General features: G+C 41.4%; 1 protein-coding gene across 1 annotated transcript; it reads right to left on the reverse strand.

The window, feature by feature from the left end:
- Positions 1 to 11,096: 11,096 nt before the first annotated feature.
- AURKAIP1 (aurora kinase A interacting protein 1) lies at positions 11,097 to 13,224 on the reverse strand. The gene is made up of 3 exons (XM_009581463.1): positions 13,136 to 13,224; positions 12,190 to 12,635; positions 11,097 to 11,257 (listed from the first exon to the last, which is right to left on the reverse strand). Exons 1-3 carry the CDS (start codon positions 13,185 to 13,187, stop codon positions 11,150 to 11,152), a joined length of 606 nt encoding a protein of 201 aa, XP_009579758.1. The 5' UTR covers positions 13,188 to 13,224; the 3' UTR covers positions 11,097 to 11,149.
- Positions 13,225 to 13,448: the final 224 nt, after the last annotated feature.

Here is a 13,448-nt window from a genome sequence, read left to right on the forward strand (position 1 = left end):
CTGCACTTCGCGCACTTTTTCATTCCAGATCTCAAGTTTACATGGAAGTTGTTAATCCTACACAAGGAAGGTAGGCTCTGAGGAAGAGGGGAGAAGTAACTGGACCAAGGGCCACTGAAGAACAGCGTCCAGAAATCCTGCATCACCGTCCAGTACTCCGACTCACTCACATGCCCCTTGAGCACGCCTAACAGGCTGACCACACCATAGTCCTGGCTGACCATGAACACAGCACAACCAGAATCTCCTTCCATTCTCACCACCGCAGAATGACATCCTAGCAGTCTCTGGCTGTACTGCCAAACCTTTACGATGGGACACTCATCAACACGAGGCTGGCAGTGTTACAGAAGTTACAGCGTTTTCAGGCCCTGATTGCAAGATACATCATCAAGAAGCCCTGTGCTTCTGCTCTCCTTTATCAGAGACAAGAAGAACATCCAGGTCTGAACCTAAAAGCACTCTGAAAGAGGAAGGAGGACGAGGAAGATTCGTATATACTTAAACAGGATTTGATGCCGAAATTGTTATTGCCTAACTCATTTCTTTTTGTCTTTCTCACAAGTAACCTGCTAAGCTTCCATGCCAGAACAAAATTGAAAGCAGTGATCACCGATTAACAGCACTGATTCAGTGCTAGTGGAGAGGACTAAGCAGAGAGCCTTTTCCAGAGCAATCTCACACGCAGGCAGCAGTAGGTCAGGTTTCTCTAGCATGGGAAAAGCTTAAGCCACAAGCACACAGCACTGTTTATTTCTGTGAAGAACCAAAAAGTTCTGAGAGTACTCAGGGAGCAGACACATTTAGATGAGAGATGCCATTTTGTGTCCCCTTTCTGACCATCAGCATTGTGCCTCAAACCACATCTTTCGGTCTTGCTGTACATGGGAACAGTGTTCTGGTACTATGAGCTTTTGAAGGGAAACTCCATTCCTCACACTAATTGTAGCCCATCTGTTGCATCCGCCTAAAATAATTAAGCAGTGGGATTCCAGGCACAGCATCTTATTTTGAGATCAGAAATTACTGGGAAGGAGTGGAAAAATTAATAGGTTGGCTCTGAAAGGGGTGCTCAAAGGTTGCCTCCCAGAGAGTTTTATTATTTACCTCAGGTTTGCAGGCCATTTCATTTAAAATAAAAATACTTTGGCTGAAAGGAGGTTGCTTTCCATAATGCAATATAGTCCTGCTGCCAAATTTAGACACACAAACATGGAGCCTGGCCAACTTTTAAGGGTAGTCTATGTGAATTGTGTATTTGCTCTAGATCAAACCAAGAGGACTCTAGCAACCATAACTTTAGCTAAAGAAAACAGGGTGCTGCTTGCTTTGCCTCCTTCAGAAATCAGGTGTTCTATTTCTGCATACAAACCTACTTGCTTGAACCAGCATTGCTCCTTCTATCCAGAGATCTGAGTAGTATACTACAGTACTAAATTTAACTTTCTACCACCCTTTTGAGAAGAAAAGGATCTTCATCCCCTTTAATAAAGAGAGAAAAACGAGAAACGAAATTTTTTAGTATCTTGCCAAATGCCAGAGGAAACATGTCAGAGCTCAGAAGTTCCTGGCTCCTCATTTCTTATTATATCTTAAATAATACAATAATCCCAGTTAAACTTTCAGTTTAACCTTTCAGTCTTCTCTAGTCTCTGAGGATTTCTTACTCTAATAAGCATCATTACTATCCCTTTCTTCCATGAAGTCAACCGATAGCTCTGAGGTGCTTTTTTACCTGCTCATTAAACGTAAACACCAACAGAGAGTAGCCAGGCATCAATGAAGAAATTAACACTATTTGGAAGTTAGTGCATCCTCTGAAAAGTGCTATTTATGAAAAATGGTTGAAAAGCACACAATTCTGCCTAATTTTTCTTGCGAAAACTGCTTGCTGTCCCACTGGCCCTTGAGGAGTTACGGAAGAGTGAAATATGATGATTCTAGCAAAATTACCTTCAACAGACAGGTCCAGAGGGAATGGTTCAGCTGAAGAAAATACAGATCCTGTAAATTTATAGAAACTTGGCTTTTTACAGTCACAGATGATGAGGTGCTCCTGACAGAACCACAGCAGAGAAGGCTGCTCCTTTGGTACTTCTTGGCTCCATAAAATAACATGGTACTTGAATATGTAAGTAGAGGGGTGAGTGTCTCAGTTACTGTGCAGAACAGTAAGTAAAACCATTCCTCCAAAGCACACTAAGCCAGTATTAGCTGTTACCACTTTCTAGTGAAACTGAAGGAACATTTCCATAGCGCCTTCACCCAAAATGCCAAAGCACTTTTCAAAATTATCACATGACAAAAATGTAATTCTGCCATTCTGGAGTGGAACATGGCAGGTGCTTCACAAAACAAAATCCACTATATAATAGTTTAGGACAGAGGAAAGAAAGGATATAAACTTGGAGACCCCGCCTCACACCCCTTTCTAACCTAACCTGATTGTGAAATCAGCAATGACTCCCAAAGACTCAAACACCTAATTCTACCTTTTAGTAAAAGTCACAGCTTCCATCATTGCATGAGTTCCCGTCTTATTCATGACAGAGCTGATACTTGCAGGGGAAAACCGCACTTCTGGTTTTGGTTTGTTTGGTGGGGGTTTTTTTGTTTGGTTTGGTTTTTTTTTTTTAAAGAACATTGCTAGAGGTCTCTTGAACATCAAAGGCAAAAGGGAAAAAGCTTCTCACCTCAAACATACCACACCCCTTCAGTGCAGCTTACAGGACCCTGAGACACACTGACACTGAGCTGCATTAAGGGAAAGAAATGATCACTCACTAGGATCCAGCCAAAGTTATGAGTGTCTCTAAGCTGATTTTGACCTATTTCAGGCACAACAAACAAACTGGCTTTCCCCTTGCTGGTTTTAGGCTTTTTGCAATAGCCCTTTCGAATGCAAGAGGACAACTCCCCCTCGGGAGCAACAGACCAGATCTCATTCCTCTCTCCAAGCATATACCTGAAACCTGAGTGCTAATGTTGAGTTAATTCCCAGGCAGGTACACAACAGAAAGCTTTGCCTGGAGCGGATTTGCCAGTTTATGGCATACATACTTTTTACTGGTCTCTCCCCGACCAGCGCCTCACAGCTATGCAGAACAACACAAGCTTGCAGAGCTCTGCAGAGCCATGGAACATGCCATCCCCCTCAACAGCCTGCGTATGCTTGGGTAACAGAAACGATATCGAGAAGGGGGAAAAAAACAACCAAACAAAAACAACACAAAAAAACCATTAAAGCTCATTTAGAGTTCCCACTCCAACTTGGGGAGCAGCCCCGTGACACCAAATACAGTAATGTGTATTCCTCCATCAGTACAATGTGGAAATGTTGAAGTTACTTTAATCTAGCAGCCCTACTCCAGAAGCAGCTGTCCCTACGCTGAAAGCTACATACATGTATTTTTATTTGCTCTCCTTTCCGCTCCCCAGCTCCATTTCATAATTAGAAATCACTCAAGGAGAAGGTGTGGCACCCAAGGCACAGATATCAAGATTGTTATTTTCCGCTCACTTTCTTTTCACAGTCCCAGGTTTTTGCATAAATTACTTCTGAGAGAAAGCCTTTCCTGTCTTTCTGAGGGCTACAACCCTCTTCCCTTCCCCAAGGAACGGATGATGTTATCAAAAAGTAGGACGCATTCAGCTCTGTCCTACCTTCCGATGGGCCTGCAGCAGAAGTTCTCACAGATGGCAGGATGCCAATGCTAATACAGGCCATTCTCCCACATCACAAAGACAGTAAAATTAGGCACTGAGTTCTCTGGAGGATGCCCATTCCAACCTAGGGAAAGCAACAGAAAAGATCATATGCAGCAGCACCTTCTGGACAGTAAGTGAAACAATATGAACGGTCAGGGAAGCCAAATCAAGGCCTGCTAAGCCTGGGTGACAAGTCACAGGTTCTGTCTTTAGGATGTACCTGCTGATTCTGCTGCTGAACGGACTCCAGCTGGCTGTTCCGTAACGAACAAGCTGCCTCAGTGCTGACAGCAGCGAAAACCCTTTGTCAGTAGAGGAAACGGCTCTGACTCAAATGCACCAGGGAATGGAGCTGGTGAGTAACGTGGTGCTGTTTACACATAGTCACACTGCTGACTATAACTGTTGTAGTTTCTTCAACCGTTTGGGGGGCGGGGGGCGGTTGGCACATTCTTCTATGACTGCTTATTCTTCAAGCTTAACCAATTCCTCACTGGCTGGTGATAAAGCTCAGCCAGAAGCATCCTGCCGTGAATTGTTAATTCCTTTAATATAAACCTAACAAATTCCAAGCTATTAGTTTTTTACCTGACGTGCTGACTCCTTGTTCAGGACTCCACATCCTTGTCTTAACACCAATCACTCTGCAAGTGGTTATGCGACTCTGCAGTGCTTGCAGCTGCTGAGAGGCTCCAGGAGTGTCTTCTCCAGACCTAGACATACCAAAGGTAATGACACTCCCTCAGCACAAGACCTGCCTGATCAGCACCAATCTTGTTTATTGAACAAGTGAAAAAATTCATTTTTGACCAATATTTCATGTTATCTTTCTACTTTAAACAAAATTTTAGCCACATTTCCTAAGGAAACAAGGCACATGCAGTTATATGATCCCACTGTGCATTCAACCTCCTCCTCCTTCCCATTATTTTGAAACACAATAGCCAATTTCAGCTACATTCAAGAGTAGGGGTTTACAGTTCTTACAAGTTTTGTAACTAGCATAACAGAGGAAAGATGCATTAGTGCCCATGCAGTGAACAAGACTAAAAAATTCAGTCTTATTTCAGGGAATTGACACAGGAGTGATGTATCAGATGGTCTTCTTAGACTCACAGAGCTCCTTATTTCAGTTTTGTTCCTCTGTCTTACAGGGAAAGGCAAGCAAGAATGGATACTTCCACAGGAAAGCCAGCATACTCTTGTTTGCTTGAAGCTAGCTCACATGTCTACAAGAGCTACGGTTACTGATTTTTTTTTTTAAATTTAAAAATCAGTAGGAAAAGCAAAACCCACTTTTCAAAACCATTTCAGTTCTGCAAATGCAATGCTCCAGGTTAAGTACAGAGTGCTGTTATTTTTGGAGAGTAACTGACCAGGCTCAGCCCAAGCGAACCCGAACCAGGATGTTTTCACAGTCAGAGGAGAAATGCCAACAGCAGAACAGCATGAATGGTGAAAAGAAAAGATGTAATTTTAGTTCTCCACAGGTGCTGCTTGCAAGATCAATGAGATCACATCAGCCAGACTTTCAGCTAGTGTAAACAAGCATGGTTTATTAACTTTGGAATACATGGACTGGGGTTCACACCCTCTGAAGTAGAGCTGGCTTCATATTTTGAGAAGGACCAAGTCAGAGCTACTGAAGCCAATGTACATACACCAACTTATCCTAGGTAACATTTTCACAGTTTTTAATATGAAAGTGTCCTACTTGATATGAGTATTAGCTCACCAGAGTAAAGGTACACATTGTTTCTGCTCAGGAATTATTAGGCAATGGTAGTCAGAAGGAGCAAGGTTCTATTAACCCCCTGAAAGGTGTGTTTTGTACACCAGATACTCATAAACATTCCCTGACATGGGCTCACATGTACTCCTTTTAAGTCTGGTCTTGAGTTTACTAATGGAAGAAAGAACAATAGTTCCCACAATACAGACATAGAAAGAACTTGGGCTTCCGGTGCCAGGGTTATGGTATGCAGAGAAATCCTCCTGCAGCAAAGGAGAAGGCATCACCCCTGCCCTCTCCCTCTGATGTAGAAAACCAGAAAACCCCAAAACAACAAACAAACAAAAAAAACCCACCACACAACCAAAAACCCAACCAACAAAGAAAAACCCACAAAAACCAACAAACAAACAAAAACCACAAACAAACAAAACCAAACACCACCACAAAAAAAAAATACTCAAAAAAAAAAAAGAAAAAACAGGTTCTTAGGCACACTACCTATCAGGAGCCAATACAACAGTAACATGAAGAATATTTCTCTTTACATTTGCTGCTACAGTGTGTGCAGCCAGGTTTACTGAGCACCCCACAGCCTGTCCTCAGCACTTCAACACACACGTGACTGCTCCCATGAAATCATAGTTGAAAACACTGTGAACAAACTCTTTCAGTCTGGACCCTTTCAAGGTGACAGTCCATCAGCCTAACAAAATCTGACTGTCTGGATAATACCAACAATTTTTTTTCCAGGCTACCCGTGCTTTAGGATTTAAGGATACACAAACCTTTTGCAAGTCTACAAACAGCCTCAATTCAGATTAGTGTTTTCCTTCAATATAAAGTCTTCGGTCCCATTACAACCTATGCAGCTCCTGGTTTTAATCAGCTTCAGGTCTGGTCTCAGGAGCAGGAGCTGGAGAAGCCATCATTACATTCCCCTCCATTTCCTCTCCACATGACTCCTTCCTGGACAGCCGGCAAACGGTCCTTCTGCCTGCGCCAAGGACAGCATGGAGAGGGCATCCATGAGCTCAGGCTCATTGTCTGCATGACCTCAGGGTTGCTTTAATAGCTAGCAGACTATCCAACATGCTTTGCAGGGTAAGTGCAAGATTTCCAAAGGAAAGGAATATCTTGTATTGGCTGCTGAACTTTCCCTTTTCCTATGACAAACTCAAAGTTGAATAGAATTAATTTGAAGCGAGCCAAAACTACAGCAGACAATTACCAAGAAGCCTGTTTCTGTGGAGAACTGGAGCAAATGGCTGCCATATAGAGCTAAAATTTCTTCCATAGACTCCAGACCATCAGAGGTGCTATGGTTAACTGTTTTTGTGCATGAAGAGGTTAAAACAAATTGCTAAGCTGCTGCAATTTACACACACTTTAAATGTTTCTACTTTCCACCCATTTGGGGTTCAATCCTTGTTATCAAAGGGACCAACATTCTTGGCTTCCTCATTTGCATTGAAATAGGACTGACATTTCAGTGGGGTTGCTATCTTTATACAAAGGTAATTGAAATACACTTTCTACTCCCCATCAGTATCACAGATCTCCTGCTTCAGCATTATTTCTAAAAAATCTCTTGCCAATACCTCATCTCTACCACTGTGGACCACTAAGCAATTGTCTAGATATGCAAAGTACTGGCAGCTGATACAGGCTTTTCCACCCCTGTGCCAAGCAAACCTATCTTGGATTGTGTTAGACAACACAATAGTAAAGGAAAAGCTTCAGCAAACAGTTCTTTTGCATTGCTCCCTTTCCCATATACAATGAGGCCCTATTCTCAGCTGTCCAAGTGAGTGTAATTCCAGTGCATACAGAAGACTGAGTATGGTTGGATGCAAATCTCGCCACTGACCATTTGTAAGTTACATTGGGTTCGTCTGTGTGGATGAAAGAACTGTTATCTTATGTCCAGAATCCTCTAAAAAGCTTCAAGAATCTATACTGATGCAATTGAACCACACATTTTCTAGAGAAGACTCCTAAAAATGCATTTAATTCCTACCCTAGTAAGAAACATGGCTATCCAGGTCAAGGAGACAACTAAAATCTCAAGTTTACCAGCAACCATTATTTGCTAGCATTAGAAAGAAATGGTATTTCTGCTCCATCTATGTCAGAAGCCCACTACCACCATGTTGCTGGGGTTTGACCTTTCCAAAAGGGAGAACACCCTCTGAGTTTGCAATGTGATGCTTTCGCTAAGAGAAACAAAATTCAGAACTTTCATCCCTTCTGAGTCACCTGACTTCCTATTTTAGAGCCAACTCATTTCAGCACAAACCTGATCACTGTGATAAAACTACCAAACTTGATGTTTTGTTCAGCTAACTGAGCTTGCCGTCTGTATTTAAGTGCATGCAATCCAAGAATTAGGGATGTAAGCATGAGTGTAATTGGCTTTATAATCCGATTTTGAGACACCTTTCCAGACCAATGACTGCCAGGCAGTTTCAAACAGAATCACCATCCCACTGAATATCTCCAGTCTCTGTAATACAGAGCATGAATTCCTCTAGCAACCTCCTGCTGACTTTCAACCATTTCCTCTCAGAACAGCAGAATAATAAGGAGATGAAGGAGAAACCTTCAAGTATTAAATATTTTGAGAATTATAAAAGTCAAACCTTTCCTGTTTGCAGTCTGTACCTACCACAGCTACATAGGCACATACACATATACATTTACTAAGTGTGCAGGTATGTTGGTACGCACACATTTTGGAAGAACAGCAACTCATAATAAAGCTTTGTGAATAGTATATTATGTACTCGTGCTCCCCCTACAGAAAAATAGGTGCAGCTTTCATCTATCTGATTCTCCCTGTTTAGCAAAGTGAAAGAGAGCGTAAAATTGCATCCTGTGGTCAAGAGAGTTAAAGCAAGTTGATACAACCCTAGTATATATTATCTGATTAGTGCCACGTAAGACAGAGAGCCTTTGCAGTATCTGCCACAAAGAAAATACAAATCCTGAGACATGCTTTGAGGTACTTCAGCAGAAAGGAATATAGCATTTATATGACTAAGACTGGCTGGCACTAACTGCCATGGATGGTTTACAGACACTTTTGTAAATTACACAGTAGTTCCAGACTTCTATACATATAATTATGTCTAATAGATGTAAAAGTAACGACTACTCTTGGCAGACTACAATTTGGAGGACTGGACTACTACTTAGAGAGCATACCATTTAATAAGCTGCTTTACTTCGTGGAGACTTGCAATTCACCACACAAGTACCCTAATGTAACACGATCATTGCCATAGTACAAGAGTTCACTTGCACTGGAACATCACAAGGTACTGAATGATTATGGTTTGCAATTCCCACTATTTCAATAATTCTCTTTTCTAGTTACTATCCCAACGTAAAAACAAGTTAGAGAGCAAGGTGGTGCTGCTGATCCAGGAAAATGGCATACAAAGTTCTCTGCCTGCGTGACCCCAGCAGACATGAGTACAATGGACGAGTTTGTGATCTACAGCCACAACGTGATGCTCCCCAAGAGCAAGAGAGGTTTTACGTCAAAGTAGAGAGAGATAAGATCAACCTAAGCCCTAGTGGAAAAAAATGGGTAACATACCCTTGGGCAATCTGTAGATTTAGAGACTACAACAGAGAACAAAGATGCAAGTTACAGGATTAAGTAATACAAAAAGAAAAACAAGGAAGAATAAACCTCAAAACTGGAATCAGAGGTACAGCACTGATAAATGAGCAGGGCATGCTACTGCTGTCTTTTATAAAGTCTTTTGCTATGTGTAATTCCAAAGGCATCCCAACTCTTCAGCAGCCAACAATCTCCTGGAAATGTGCAAACTGATTACCATTTTTCCCTCAGCAGAAAAACAGCTAGCTTGGATGAAGAGCCAGTAAGAGAAGCCATAGTACTGACAGAGCACAACAATGCTGGCATAAGGGCTCTTAAAACAAGCATGACTGGGGAAAAAAGACATGGACCTGACTTCAAAGGTGCTAATTCTCTCAGCCCCAGCCTTTCATCTATGCACCTTTGTGCAGGGAATGCGTATTGATATTTCAGAAACACCTAGATGCACTCTGCATATTTAACAAACTTGTAAGCCAGAATCAACACTCAATCTTCTCTTGCTTGGTGAGTTTCTAAGGCTCACGGCTAGACACCCTCCTCTTTGTCGAAATCCTGACAATAGGCTGAAGGAAAGAGTCCTACTGGTCTTGGTTAAAAGCAACTGCAGCCTATTTAAAGCACAAAAAGGATGGAACATCTTTTTAATTTTTTTGATCAAAGTTGCCTACTGTTAACAGATGGTTTGGAAAAAAAGAACTATAACAATGTGCTAACCACGTGTTTCTACAGGACTTCAATACAATTCTCAGAATGCCAACAGTTCTCTAGCAAGATTAATCAATTTTTAAACGTGAGTGTACCCTTTCCTTAAAATACCGACATAAGAGCCAGCCAGCTTCTACATTAATGCCTAAGGAGTTTCAGAGGTTGAATTTACTGCCACCTGGTGACAAAAACAGCAGGGAGCCACACACAGCACCTCAGCCATGTTCACCGCATGCCTGGAGTCACCTGTCCTTCCTGCAGCGAGACTCAACTATACCTTGTAGCAATGAGTTTCACAGATTATTTTTTCTTCCCTTTCAGTTTAGTCAAGTGTTCTGCTCCTAGCAGATAAAAGGGAATGCATTTTCAGGGTAGCTTCCCTGTATGCTGCAGAATGACAAGCCTAAGGGAGCTCATTCTTTTTTCCCTCCGTTCTCTCAGAGGTCAGTCCACCCCATCTATTTGCTAGAACACAGACAGGGAAGAGCTAAATCACACAGAACAGAAGTTAACTGCCTCAAACAGAAAAATCAAAAGCAGAACCCAAAACAGAATCCAGATATAAAGTCCTCTGTCAGGGTTTATTTTAAACATCTACATTTGTCACAGCTTCCATGACACTCTTCAATCTTGTAAAACCAGCTGATTACAACAGGGTTGTTTCGGGCACAAAACAGTTTTTGTAGTTAATGAATAACTAGCTCTGAACTTTTACTGATACCTGTATCTGGATGTTCCGTATGACACGGGTCAATCGTAGAAAAAAATCAACAATTTTTTATTAGCACAAAACAAAACAGAAAAAATAAATATGCCTTTTAAGGATGCTCATACAATGCCTAAGGCACATGCACACTGAGGCTTCAGATAAGTGAAAATTAAAGCTTTTGCAGATATATTCTATGGAATTCTGATCGAATTCCTATTTCACCATAACTCTCAGTAAACAACAGCCCTTCTTTAGTAAAACTATGAAAGAATGCGATTCTGAAAAGAACTTTTCAAAATGCTTGTGTCTTACATACAATCAGAAGAATTCTTTCACTTATCCCACCTCCCACAACTGACTGTTCTTACAGTACATCGTTCAGTCTAATCTTAAATAGCAACTCCAGAAATTCAGCTCAAACATACAGTTGGGGGCAGCAGCACAGGACCATACACAGCAGTGCCAAGTCACTATACAAGAGCTCCCACTATTCTTTTGGGGAGGAAAAGCACATGGCTGTCAGATTTGTCCTCGGAAAACTGCTCACCAAGATTGAAAGTTTCCTCCTACTAATTTCATCACACTCAGAAAAAGGTTAAATGTAATCCACGTACTTAAATATTTTTTAATTACAATTACAGGTTAAAACTCATTACAAGTGTTTTTATCGCTTTGAACTTTTCAGAAATATCTTGGGTGTTTGCCATCCCGCAGGAGGATTTTTCAAACCAGCTCTTTTCCAGATGCGCTCCAAATCTTTCTCAAATTTTATCTAAAACAGAAAAAAAAAAAAAAAAAAAAAAGAAAAAATGGTAACATAGCTCAGAAGCAACACTCAAGTATTCAGTCGCTGCCCGCGTGTCCCAAGGAGAATCTAGGTATAACGCACACAAGGGAAACAAATGCTTTTAAAGTAAGCAGCTTGCTCTAAGTGTCAAAATTGTTAGCCTAACTGCAGAAAATACATTAAAATGCACAAGCATTATTTTAAAAGTCCTGCGCCAGGAAAACTGAGAAGATGGAAAATGAAACTGTAAGAAAATGAAGAGGATTTCCTCATCATAAAGTGTTCAACACTGCTTCCTACAAATCTGAAGAAATGGAATTACAATGAACCCCAATTTGCATCTAGGCAAGGTGAAAATTACCAGAGAATGAACTAAACTATATCATAGCAAACCTAACAGACTACTGAAAGGTAGTGTTGAATGAGAATGTCTACAGCTTGAATGAAGGCCCATGTCTTTCCTCACCCCTTCTGTTAAGGGAAGGAAAAGGCTTCTATATAGAAAAAGGCAATAGGAAGCACTTCAGGATGTTGGCGAGACAGGAAAGAAATTAAGATTAAACCAATCTCCCTGATATAATGCAGACACGTGAATTAATCTTTCACACAAACGCTAAAATTCTTCTCCCTTAACCACATATATTTCTAAGTTACTGTCATGCAAGAAAAATTACGCCTAGTAACTATCACACATCTATGTTTACAACCACAGAAATATTCTAAATTACAGCTTCTGAAGATGTACAAGTGAAACACAAAACAAAAAAAGCTACTGTACCAGTAAGTACTGAATTCACTGAGGCTCTCCGACCTGCTGCCATCAATTCTACCTAAAAACATCATCTGATACCCGAACAGAGGCCAGTTTGAGAAGTGGGCACATTTATGTCAGGAAGTTCTCTCTACCCTGAGCTTACCTGACGTTTCTTTTTGCGACCTTCCTTTATCCTCCTTCGCACAAACTTTCTTCGCTTTAGCAGCTTTTTGAACTTGTGCCGATTCATTTTCCTTCTGCGAATCTTCAAAACATTCTTACATTGAAGCTTGTTGCTACGTGTTCCTTCTTCCTCCACATCAGCTCCCTCATCAGACGGGGGACAGTCATATCGCTGGAGAGGTTCATAACCCACTTCTTCCTGAGCATTAAGGACTTCTGCTTTAGGAAGGGAGTATCTAACTGTCAGCCAGCTTTCCAAGGGGCTGATGGAAAGTTTTCTGGGGATCAGCATCTCTTCCAGTTCAGGGTCCAGAGCATACCACCGCTGAGGTTGGGCTCCATTCTTGTTAGGTGGCTGTGTGCTATAGTGCGCAGACGTAGAGTGACAGCAAAGAAAGGAAGACACTGACCTTGGCAAAAGGTGGCCTTTGAGAAGAAAAGAATTTCACTTAAGAGGCAGAATTTTCAAACAGTATCTTAAGAAAAGCTCTGCCCGGCTCTCAAACCACCAGACAACTGTGGCCAGAATAATCTAATAAAGGAAGCTGCTTACAAAAATTCCCATCACAAAAGCAAGGAAGTCTTTTTTAATTTTAATTTAATTATGTTGCTGTAACACCACCTGCTAAAAAACCATCATACAATATTTTACTGTGTAAACTGTGTAAGTGCAATTTGGAATGGCTAGGAACTGTTCGCTGTATTAAGCCTTTCTGCTGCTAAGGAATCTCCTCCTAAGCTTAAAAGAGGTCAAATCAGAGCCACGCAACACTGACAGAAGAGATCAGAAACATAATAACATTCGACAACCACTGAATCAACAACAGCCTCACCACTCTTGCACTGCTTGCTGGAGAAGAAATTTCTGGGAACCTAATTACCCCAGAAAAAAACCCAGAAAACTAGGTCACACAACATCTGTTTACCTGCAATTCGCGAAGCCTTCAGGAATTGGGAAGTCAGCTGTGATATTAACATATTTTTTCGCTCTGTTCACTGTCAGAGCCAGGAATGACTGTTAAAATAAGAACATTTATTCAATGAGGCAAGCATGTTGTTTAAAAAAATCCTCTATATTTAACCGAAAACCCCAAAAAGAGGGGCTGAGCACCCTCCTCGTTTTACCAACGCGCTGTCGGATGTTGCTGTAGGGGCCTGGCCCACAAGCACTGGTGTAGCTCAGCTGCAGAGGTGATTAATTAAGCTTCGGCTGTTCCCGGTTTAAAAATAAGGCAGCTT

The sequence above is a fragment of the Fulmarus glacialis genome, unplaced genomic scaffold (assembly GCF_000690835.1).
Source record: "Fulmarus glacialis isolate BGI_N327 unplaced genomic scaffold, ASM69083v1 scaffold1050, whole genome shotgun sequence".
Lineage (NCBI taxonomy): Eukaryota > Metazoa > Chordata > Aves > Procellariiformes > Procellariidae > Fulmarus > Fulmarus glacialis.

Bases quoted from the DNA above. Each gene is read 5' to 3' on its own strand.
- AURKAIP1 (XM_009581463.1), bottom strand. From the start codon at position 13,187: ATGTTAATATCACAGCTGACTTCCCAATTCCTGAAGGCTTCGCGAATT. The intron at 12,636-13,135 runs GTAAACAGATGT...TTCTTCTCAAAG, and splicing joins GAAGGCTTCGCGAATTGCAG to GCCACCTTTTGCCAAGGTCA. The intron at 11,258-12,189 runs GTAAGCTCAGGG...TTTCTGTTTTAG, and splicing joins GTCGCAAAAAGAAACGTCAG to ATAAAATTTGAGAAAGATTT.